Source organism: Nerophis ophidion, linkage group LG23, assembly GCF_033978795.1.
Source record: "Nerophis ophidion isolate RoL-2023_Sa linkage group LG23, RoL_Noph_v1.0, whole genome shotgun sequence".
Classification (NCBI taxonomy): Eukaryota; Metazoa; Chordata; class Actinopteri; order Syngnathiformes; family Syngnathidae; genus Nerophis; species Nerophis ophidion.
The window spans coordinates 17,737,348-17,749,347 of NC_084633.1; the positions used below are offsets into that span (position 1 = coordinate 17,737,348).

Here is a 12,000-nt window from a genome sequence, read left to right on the forward strand (position 1 = left end):
CACGCCCGTGAGATCATGTTTCGTTTTTGTCATGTTTGGTGTTGTTTTTTGGACAATCGGTTCCCATGTTTTGCACTTCCTTGTTTGTTTTATCACCATAGCTACTCATTGATTTTCACCTTGCCCGCATGTCACGGCCCTGTCCTCAGCTCTCACACCTGTTGTTAATTATCATAGCTATTATTTAAGCCACAGTTACCAGGTAGTCGGGCCTGGCAACTTCACATATTACACAACTCCATTCAGGCCAAGCGATGCTGTTTCCCTCATGCTCATGTCACAGTAAGTTTTTGGTTTTCGTAATGCCACTGTGCAAGTGTTTTGTTTCATGTGTAAAAATTATAGCCTTTGTGCTAGTCTTTTGTTTTCTAGTCAAGGTTGTTCTCCGCCATTGTGCGCGCCTTTTGTTTGTGCTAGTAATAAATTTAAATGTACTTAAATTCTCGCCTGGCTCGTGCCAATTTTCCTTTGCAATCGGAGAAACAAACTATCCCATAGTCCACGTCGTGAAAATTGGCACGAGCCAGGCGAGAATTTAAGTAGATTTGAATTTATTACTAACACAAACAAAAGGCGCGCACAATGGCGGAGAACAACCTTGACTAGAAAACAAAAGACTAGCACAAAGGCTATAATTTTTACACATGAAACAAAACACTTGCACAGTGGCATTAAGAAAACCAAAAACTTACTGTGACATGAGCATGAGGGAAACAGCATCGCTTGGCCTGAATGGAGTTGTGTAATATGTGAAGTTGCCAGGTAACTGTGGCTTAAATAATAGCTGTGATTATTAACAACAGGTGTGAGAGCTGAGGACAGGGGAGTGACAGGTGACAATCAATGAGTAGCTATGGTGATAAAGCAAACAAGGAAGTGCAAACAGGAACCGAATGTCCAAAAAACAAAAACAAACATGACAAAAACGAAACAAAATCTCAAGGGCATGACAAATAGAAATAAAAAGCCTTCTCCATGACAGTCCATGTCCGTTATGCTGACTCAGTATATGTTCTCATTTCCAGTGTTTATATTTTGTTCGCCACTTACAAAAGCATAGAAGCTCTCTATAAATAGTTACAAATATTGAATAACCTTCAATAATATAACGATAAGACAAAAACTGTTTTTATAACCGCATGAATACAACAACCCTTATATTCTTTATATATGGGACGATTGGTCTAACTCACTTGGATGGACTGGAAATAGGAAGGCCGCTATAGGTGACCCCACGCCTCCGGCGGGGGGAACTGGTCCACCTCTCCGACCTCGTTACACGGACGATCTCCGAGCCTGAAAGCCAGCTTGTAGCGCAGGCGCACCTTCTCCTGAGAATGCAAAAAAAAACAGAAATGTCAGGATTTGATGAGGTTGTAGGAAGACATACACGGGTGTCACCTGCCTTTGTCGGGTTGGCCAACAACATGATCTGTGTGATGGAGGCCGGGGGCAAGATGGGGTTGAACGGGGCCAGTTCTGTTCCTGATGGAGGCTGCAGCTTCACCTTCATCGACTAGTATGAAAAGAAAAGGAAGTCATTGGAATGTTCTTTTATTTTAATTGTTCTGTAATTACAAACCCTGTTTCCATATGAGTTGGGAAATTGTGTTAGATGTAAATATAAACAGAATACAATGATTTGCAAATCATTTTCAACCCATTTTCAGTTGAATATGCTACAAAGACAACATATTTGATGTTGTTGCAAATAATAATTAACTTAGAATTTCATGGCTGCAACACGTGCCAAAGTAGTTGGGAAAGGGCATGTTCACCACTGTGTTACATCACCTTTTCCTTTAACAACACTCAATAAACGTTTGGGAACTGAGGAAACTAATTGTTCAAGCTTTGAAAGTAGAATTCTTTCCCATTCTTGTTTTATGTAGAGCTTCAGTCGTTCAACAGTCCGGGGTCTCCGCTGTTGTATTTTACGCTTCATAATGCGCCACACATTTTCCATGGGAGACAGGTCTGTACTGCAGGCGGGCCAGGAAAGTACCCGCACTCTTTTACTACGAAGCCACGCTGTTGTAACACGTGCTGAATGTGGCTTGGCATTGTCTTGCTGAAATAAGCAGGGGCGTCCATGAAAAAGACGGCGCTTAGATGGCAGCATATGTTGCTCCAAAACCTGTATGTACCTTTCAGCATTAATAGTGCCTTCACAGATGTGTAAGTTACCCATGCTTTGGGTAATAATACACCCCCATACCATCACAGATGCTGGCTTTTCAACTTTGCGCCTAGAACAATCCGAATGGTTCTTTTCCTCTTTATTCTGGAGGACACGGCGTCCACAGTTTCCAAAAACTATTTGAAATGTGGACTCGTCAGACCACAAACCACTTTCCCACTCTGCATCAGTCCATCTGAGATGAGCTCGAGCCCAGCATAGCCGGCTGCGTTTCTGGGTGTTGTTGATAAATTGCTTTCTCTTTGCTTGGTAGAGTTTTAACTTGCACTTACAGATGTAGTGATGAACTGTAGTTACTGACAGTGGTTTTCTGAAGTGTTCCTGAGCCCATCTGGTGATATCCTTTACACACTCGCTTTTTGATGTAGTACTGCCTGAGGGATCGAAGGTCCATAATATCATTGATTACATGCAGTGATTTCTCCAGATTTTCTGTACCTTTTGATGATATTACGGACCGTAGATGGTGAAATCCCTATATTCCTTGCAGTAGCTCGTTGAGAAATGTTGTTCTTAAACAATTTGCTCAGGCATTTGTTGACAAAGTGGTGACGCTCAACCCATCCTTGTTTGTGAATGACTGAGCATTTCATGGAAGCTGCTTCTATACCCGATCATGGCACCCACCTGTTCCCAATTAGCCTGCACACCTGTGGGATGTTCCAAATAAGTGTTTGATGAGCATTCCTCAACTATCTCAGTCTTTTTTGCCACTCGTGCCAGCTTTTTTAAAACATGTTGCATGCGTCAAATTAAAAATGAGCTAAAATTTGCCAAAAATACCCTTTCTCAGTTGGATCGTTAAATATCTTGTCTTTGCAGTCTATTCAATAGAATATAAGTTGAAAAGGATTTGCAAATCATTGTATTCTATTTTTATTTAACATTTACACAACGTGCCAACTTCACTGGTTTTGGGGGTTTGTAAAATCAAAAGTTGATCCATCACCCCCTTGGTAAATGTCTAATAAACAGTACTGTATTGCGGTTTGTATTTCAAAGTGTACAAACCTTTACTAAAATATGGACTTTTGTCAAGGCTGGAACTTATTATTTATGTTTACATTGCTTCAATATACAAACTTGTCTTCACGAACCCTGTTTAAGAACCAATTAAGTTTGTTAATGGGGGTTCCACTGTAATAAACAAGTGGACAGGGCCACACTTCTATTTTATTTCTGATTATTAGGGACCAAATGTCCCTTTGGGACAGAGGACCCTATTGTATATCTAAGGTTTTATTATTATTATACCGCCGCCTTTTTGAGCTGTAATTTGACCCCCTTAACATGCTTCAAAACTCACCAAATTTAACACACACATCAGGACTGGCGAAAATTGCGATCCAATCAAAAAAACCAAAACCCAAAACTCAAAATTACGCTATAGCGCCCCCTAGGAAAAAAACAGAGAAAACTGCTTGTAACTTCCGTTAGGAATGTCGTTGAGACATGAACCAAAAACCTCTATGTAGGTCTGACTTAGACCTACATTGCATACACTTACATCCTTCAGCAAAAATCTACAGGAAGTTGGCAAAAACCCCTTCAAAACAAAAGTTTCATAAAAAATGTCATTTTTGCCTCTTTGAGCTGTAATTTGACCCTCCTTAAAATGCTTCAAAACTCACCAAACTCGACACACACATCAGGACTGGTGAAAATTGCGATCTAATAAAAAAACAAAAGAAAAAAAAAACCTCAAGATTGTGCTCTAGCGCCCCCTAGGAATAAAACAATGACAAAACTGCTCTTGGGGAAAAAACAGACAAAACTGCTTGTAACTTTAGCTAGGAATGTCGTAGAGACATGAAACTAAAATCTCTATGTAGGTCTCACTTAGACCTACATTTCATTAATTGACATCCTTCAGCAAAAATCAACAGGAAGTTGGCAATTACCCCTTCAAAGTTTTGTAAAAAAACTGTCACCTTTTTTCAAACATTATCTCCTCTGAGCGCGTTTGTTGTGTCGGCTTCAAACTCGCACAGGAAAGAGATTGAACCCTTCTTATTAAAAGTTGCGCAACAAGTTTTCTAACTGCTCCGGTTTTGATTTTATGAGCCTTAAAAGAACAGCTGCGCTGATGCTGCTGCCGTCTGAAGATGGCCGCATCAAAGCAGGAAGCACCAGCATGACCACACAATGCAGAGAAGGTAGGTACCGTGCAGGTAAAGATATGTTGACTGGGTGAAAGAAGGAGGCACCGGTTTGACTCCAGGATACAGAGAAGGTAGGTAATGTGCAGGTAAATATATGTTGAATGGGTGATGGCAGGAAGCACCAGCATGTATGGGTGACAGAAAGAAGCACCAGTGTGACCCCAGGATGCAGGGAAGGTAGGTAATGTGCAGGTAATGATATGTTGTCTGGGTGATGGCAGGAAGCATCAGTGTGACCCCAGGATGCAGGGAAGGTAGGTAATGTGCAGGTAAAGATATGTTGACTGAGTGAAAGAAGGAGGCACCAGTTTGACTCCAGGATACAGAGAAGGTAGGTAATGTGCTGGTAAAGATATGTTGTCTGGGTGATGGCAGGAAGCACCAGCATGTATGGGTGACAGAAAGAAGCACCAGTGTGACCCCAGGATGCAGGGAAGGTAGGTAATGTGCAGGTAATGATATGTTGTCTGGGTGATGGCAGGAAGCATCAGTGTGACCCCAGGATGCAGGGAAGGTAGGTAATGATATGTTGTCTGGGTGATGGCAGGAAGCATCAGTGTGACCCCAGGATGCAGGGAAGGTAGGTAATGTGCAGGTAATGATATGTTGTCTGGGTGATGGCAGGAAGCATCAGTGTGACCCCAGGATGCAGAGAAGGTAGGTAATGTGCAGGTAATGATATGTTGTCTGGGTGATGGCAGGAAGCATCAGTGTGACCCCAGGATGCAGGGAAGGTAGGTAATGTGCAGGTAATGATATGTTGTCTGGGTGATGGCAGGAAGCACCAGTGTGACCCCAGGATGCAGAGAAGGTAGGTAATGTGCAGGTAATGATATGTTGTCTGAGTGATGGCAGGAAGCACCAGCATGTATGGGTGACAGAAAGAAGCACCAGTGTGACCCCAGGATGCAGGGAAGGTAGGTAATGTGCAGGTAATATGTTGTCTGGGTGATGGCAGGAAGCATCAGTGTGACCCCAGGATGCAGAGAAGGTAGGTAATGTGCAGGTAATGATATGTTGTCTGGGTGATGGCAGGAAGCACCAGCATGTATGGGTGACAGAAAGAAGCACCAGTGTGACCCCAGGATGCAGGGAAGGTAGGTAATGTGCAGGTAAAGATATGTTAAATGGGTAAAGGCAGAAAAACACCAGCAAAAGTCGGTCCCATCCATCCTTGCTTGCAGCTTTAATTATTATTATTCTGCAATGAGGTGGCAAGTTGTCCAGGGTGTACGCCGCCTTCCGCCCGATTGTGGCTGAGATGGACTCCAGCCCCCCGCGACCCCGAATGGAATAAGCGGTAGAAAATAGATGGAGGGATTATTTATTTAATGAATTTATCTGTAAATGTTATTTTTTTTGCTGTTTCTTTTTTGGGGGGTGTGCCATTGGGATGTAAACAAATATTTTGATATTTAGGGCAGACAACAGATATATGATGTAATGGATAGGAATGTCTGATGCTGGATGTCAATAACAATTAAATGGGGGGGAAAAAAAAAAAAAAAGGACATCTTTACCTTGGGCACGGCGGCTTGCAGTACTACACCATGAACAGCGAGGGGCGCCGTGTTGAGCATGGACACCACCATCACCAGGACGTCAGGTCGGCCGGGGGGAGAGTCCGACGCAAAGTTGAGCAGAACCCGCACGCCGTCTTTGTCGTAGGCGGTGACTGGCGACACTTTACCTAAAACAGGTAAGGACAGGCAGCCAATCAGGGGCCGGCAGACATGACAACCTGTCTATCTCTCTCTCTCTCTCTCCAAGGCCTCGTCTTACTGGGTCTGATGGCCTCCAGGGGGACCTGCACGCTGCTCAGGGAGATTTCTGCAGCTCTGGCCGGGCTCCCCGTGAGGAGCGACGGGGAAAGGGAGCGGAAGAGCGGGCTGCCCGGGGCGGAGGCCATGGTCTGGGTCAGTGCGGGAGAAGCGGGCATCACGCCCTGGAGGAGCGAGGTGGAGGAGGCGGAGCTCTGCGCTGCCATAGGAGGAGGAGCTACTGCCGACATCCCATAACTGTTGCTCATCATCATCATCGGACTGGTAAAACACAATATTAGCAAATAGCACATCAAATGCATCGTCGTGGTCAAAAGTTTACGTACACTTGTAAAGAACATAATGTCATGGCTGTCTTGAGTTTCCAATCATTTATACAACTCTTATTTCTTTATGATATAGAGCAGGGGTGCCCACACTTTTTCTGCAGGCGAGCTACTTTTCAATTGACCAACTCGAGGGGATCTACCTCATTTATATATATCATTTATATTTATTTATTTATGAAAGAGACATTTTTGTAAACAAGTTAAATGTGTTTAATGATAATACAAGCATGTGTAACACATATAGATGTCTTTCTTTCACGAAGACAAGAATATAAGTTGGTGTATTACCTGATTCTGATGACTTGCATTGAATGGATTCAGACAGTAATGATGATAACGCCCACATTTTCAAATGGAGGAGAAAAAAAGTTGTCCTTTCTGTACAATACCACATGAAAGTGGTTGGTTTTTGGCATCTAATTCATCCAGCTTCCATACACTTTACAAGAAAAACATTGGCGGCAAATTCCGTAGCTTGCTTGATTGACATTCACGGCACCCGAGGGTCTTGTGAGATGACGCTGGCTGCTGCCAGTTCATTATTATGAAAAAATGACAGAGAGGAAGGCGAGAAACACTTTTTATTTCAACAGACTTTCGCGCCGTCCCTTCCGTCAAAACTCTAAAGGCCGACTGCACATTTCCTATCTTCACAATAAAAGCCCTGCTTCATGCTGCCTGCGCTAACAAAATAAGAGTCTCGGAAAGCACTTGTGCACGCCAGCTTTCTGAGGGATCGCTTGTGCACGCCAGTTTTCCGAGACTCTGTATTTAGTTAGCGCAGGCAGCATGAAGCAGGGCTTTTATTGTGAAGATAGGAAATGTGCAGTCGGCCTTTAGAGTTTTGACGGAAGGTACGGCGCGAGAGTCTGTTGAAATAAAAAGTGTTTCTCGCCTTCCTCTCGGTCATATTTTCATAATAATGATCTTGCAGCAGCCAGCGTCATCTCACAAGACCCTCCGGTACCGTGAATGTCATTTAAGTGACGTCTTGGTGAAGATTGATGATCACAAATTTTTAGGTCTATTTTTTTTAAAAGCCTGGCTGGAGATCGACTGACACACCCCCCGCGGTCGACTGGTAGCTCGCGATCGACGTAATGGGCACCCCTGATATAGAGAGATTGGAGTACTTGTTGGTCACAAAAAACATTCATGAATTTATTATGGGTCTACGGAAAATGTGAGCAAATCTGCTGGGTCAAAAGTATACATACAGCTGTGTTCATATTTGGCAAGTTTCATTGCAATAAGGCGCTATTGTAGTAGCCTTATTGTGGTAGCCATCCACAAGCTTCAGTTTTAAATTTTTGACCACTCTTTTTGACAAAATGTCTTGGTTTTCTGACACGGACTTGTTTCTTCAGCATTGTCCACATGTTTAAGTCAGGACTTTGGGAAGTCCATTCTAAAAGTTTCATTCTAGCCTGATTTAGCCATTCCTTTACCACTTTTGACGTGTGTTTGGGGTCATTGTCCTGTTGGAACACCCAACTGTGTCCAAGACCCAACCTCCAGGCTGATGATTTTAGCTTGTCCTAAAGAATTTGGAGGTATAATGCATATGTTTTTTTTTTTACTGTACGTAAATGTATAAGAGACTGTATTTATATTATTCAGATGTGAATAATGCTGTATAATAGACTGTATTTATATTATTCACATGTGAATAATGCTGTATAAGAGACTATTTATACTATTCAAATGTGAATAATGCTGTATAATAGACTATTTATATTATTCACATGTGAATAATACTGTATAATAGACTGTGATTATGTTATTCATGTGAATAATGCTGTATAATAGACTGTATTTATATTAGTGTTTATTATCTATAATGAGCGAACTGTGGTGCTGAATTTCTCCCATGGATCAATAAAGTACTTTCTATTCTATTCTATTCTATTGCATGTGTTAGTAGGATATTGACGTGTGTTAGTATGATATTTACACCTGTTAATATGATATTTATACACTTTAGTAGGATATTTACACGTGTTGGTAAGATATTTACACGTTAGTATGATATTTACACTTGTTTTAGTATGATATTTACACATGTAAGCATGATATTTACACATGTTAGTAGGATATTTACACTTGTTAGTATCATATTTACACATGTTAGTAGGATAATTACACACTTTAGTATGATATTTACACGTGTTAGTATGATGTTTACACACTTTAGTAGGATATTTACACATGTTGGTAAGATATTTACACATGTTAGTATGATGTTTACATGTGTTAGTAGGATATTAACACATTTGTTAGTATATTTACACACGTGTTAGTATGATGTTTACATGTGTTAGTAGGATATTAACACATTTGTTAGTATGATATTTACACATGTGTTAGTATGATGTTTACATGTGTTAGTAGGATATTAACACATTTGTTAGTATGATATTTACACACGTGTTAGTATGATGTTTACATGTGTTAGTAGGATATTAACACATTTGTTAGTATGATATTTACACATGTGTTAGTATGATGTTTACATGTGTTGGTACGATATTAACACATTTGTTAGTATGATATTTACACATGAGTTAGTAGGATATTTACGCTTGTGTTAGTATGATATTTACACGTATTAGTATGATTTTTTACACGTGTTAGTATGATATTTATATGTGTTAGTAGGATAATTACATGTTAGTAGGATATTGACACGTGTTAGTATGATATTTACTTGTTTTAGTATATTTACACATGTTAGTATGATATTTACACTTGTTTTAGTATGATATTTACACATGTAAGCATGATATTTACACATGTTAGTAGGATATTTACACTTGTTAGTATCATATTTACACGTTAGTAGGATAATTACACACTTTAGTATGATATTTACACGTGTTAGTATGATGTTTACACACTTTAGTAGGATATTTACACATGTTGGTAAGATATTTACGCGTGTTAGTATGATGTTTATATGTGTTAGTAGGATAATTACATGTGTTAGTAGGATATTAACACATTTGTGAGTATGATATTTACATGTGTTAGTAGGATAATTACATGTGTTAGTAGGATATTGACACATTTGTTAGTATGATATTTACACGAGTTAGTAGGATATTTACGCTTGTGTTAGTATGATATTTACACGTATTAGTATGATTTTTTACACGTGTTAGTATGATATTTATATGTGTTAGTAGGATAATTACATGTGTTAGTAGGATATTGACGCGTGTTAGTATGATATTTACATGTGTTAGTAGGATAATTACATGTGTTAGTAGGATATTGAGACGTGTTAGTAGGATAATTACACACTTTAGTATGATATTTACACGTGTTAGTATGATGTTTACACACTTTAGTAGGATATTTACACATGTTGGTAAGATTTTTACACATGTTAGTATGATGTTTACATGTGTTAGTAGGATATTAACACATTTGTTAGTATGATTTTTTACACGTGTTAGTATGATGTTTATATGTGTTAGTAGGATAATTACATGTGTTAGTAGGATATTGACGCGTGTTAGTATGATATTTACACTTGTTTTAGTATATTTAGACGTGTTAGTATGATATTTACATGTGTTAGTAGGATAATTACATGTGTTAGTAGGATATTGACACGTGTTAGTATGATATTTACACTTGTTTTAGTATATTTAGACGTGTTAGTATGATATTTACATGTGTTAGTAGGATAATTACATGTGTTAGTAGGATATTGACACGTGTTAGTAGGATATTTACACCTGTTAGTATGATATTTACACTTGTTTTAGTATATTTACACGTGTTAGTATGATATTTACACTTGTTTTAGTATATTTACACGTGTTAGTATGATATTTACACTTGTTTTAGTATGATATTTACACATGTAAGCATGATATTTACACATGTTAGTAGGATATTTACACTTATTTTAGTATTTACACGTGTTAGTATGTTATTTACACTTCTGTTAGTATGATATTTACACATCTTAGTAAGATATTTACACTTGTTTTTATTATTTTATCAATATCCTCAGCCACAAGTCTTTCATCCTCGCTCAAATTAATGGGGAAATTGTCGTTTTCTCTGTCTGAATAGCTCTTGCTGCTGGAGGCTCCCATTATAAACAATGTGAGGAGCCCTCACCCTTGTGACGTCATCGTCTGCTACTTCCGGTACAGGCAAGGCTTTTTTATTAGCGACCAAAAGTTGCAAACTTTATCATGGATGTTCTCTACTAAATCCTTTCAGCAAAAATATGACAATATCGCGAAATGATCAAGTATGACACATAGAATGGACCTGCTATCCCCGTTTAAATAAGAACATCTCATTTCAGTAGGCCTTTAACGTTTAGTTTGCTCCATGAAAGAGTCAAAATAATACGTCCACAATGACGTATTGTTTTGTAACCTGGGTGACAAAACCCCATTAAATATCCTTTCAAAACCCCATTGAATATTATTTCTAATTAAATATCTTTCTATTTAAATACAATTTTAATTAAATATCCTTTCTATTTAAATAACCTTTCAAATCCCTATTAAATATGATATTTATTTTCGTGTCTTTGCGTGCATCATTACGTCACGCGGTCACATGACCGCATGCGTCATTGCGTCACGCGGTCACGTGACCTATTGCGGGAAGCATAAAATCCAGTAGTGGGCTGCTTCCAGGAAGAGCGAGAGGGACGTTGCTGCAGGAGCCAACTACTAAAGCCGTGGGTCGTCGTGCGAGAGTGTTTAAGTGTGATTTATCTGCGGAATTGGCCATGTTGGATGGCGAGCTAGAGCCTGAACTAGAGTCTGAAGCTTTATGCCTGGAACCGAACCAACCGAACTGAATCCACCCAACCGAGTCCCGGGCGGGTAAGAGGCTCCTCAGCAGCCGCTCTGTTTTTTCCCTTTGGTTTTCCATAACGAAACGTGTTCATTTCTGTCCTCCTGAACGTTCACATTCACCCTGTTACCTTCACTAAAACCCCTCTGGGCACTGCCACCACAACGTGGACATTGCAAGGTCGTTTAATGAACTGTCGTGTTGCGCTTATACCATCTTTGATAAAAACAAGGACGGAATCAAGTACTGTATCACATTGTAAATATTGAACGTTCTGTAATTTATGTTGAAAATGTGAATGGCCATTCGAATTTGCATGTCCGTTTGTTGTTGTTTATTTTTCCTATAATTCCTTAATATAATTTGGTACCGTTTAAACTTAAAACCTGTGTTCAGTCTTCATTACTCTCCATTCCTAGAGCTGAATTTAGTTTCTTCTGATCTAGCACAGTTATATAATTCATTGTGTATTTAATACTTGTACAGTGCTTGTACAGTTGTGAGAATCAGCACCTCCAAGTCCGAGTCCATGGTTCTCGCCCGGAAAAGGGTGGAGTGCCATCTCCGGGTTGGGGAGGAGACCCTGCCCCAAGTGGAGGAGTTCAAGTACCTAGGAGTCTTGTTCACGAGTGAGGGAAGAGTGGATCGTGAGATCGACAGGCGGATCGGTGCGGCGTCTTCAGTAATGCGGACGTTGT

At 39.9% G+C, this 12,000-nt stretch overlaps 1 protein-coding gene across 1 annotated transcript in view; it reads right to left on the bottom strand.

The window, feature by feature from the left end:
• Positions 1–789: 789 nt before the first annotated feature.
• Positions 790–12,000, bottom strand: part of gga3b (golgi associated, gamma adaptin ear containing, ARF binding protein 3b) — a 30,541-nt gene continuing 19,330 nt past the window's right edge. The window contains exons 14-17 of the mRNA XM_061885064.1: positions 6,145–6,404; positions 5,883–6,052; positions 1,406–1,516; positions 790–1,331 (exon numbers count right to left, since the gene is read on the bottom strand). Of these exons, the coding sequence (XP_061741048.1) occupies positions 1,221–1,331; positions 1,406–1,516; positions 5,883–6,052; positions 6,145–6,404 (652 nt within the window). The 3' untranslated portion in view covers positions 790–1,220. The remainder of the gene's footprint in view (positions 1,332–1,405; positions 1,517–5,882; positions 6,053–6,144; positions 6,405–12,000) is intronic.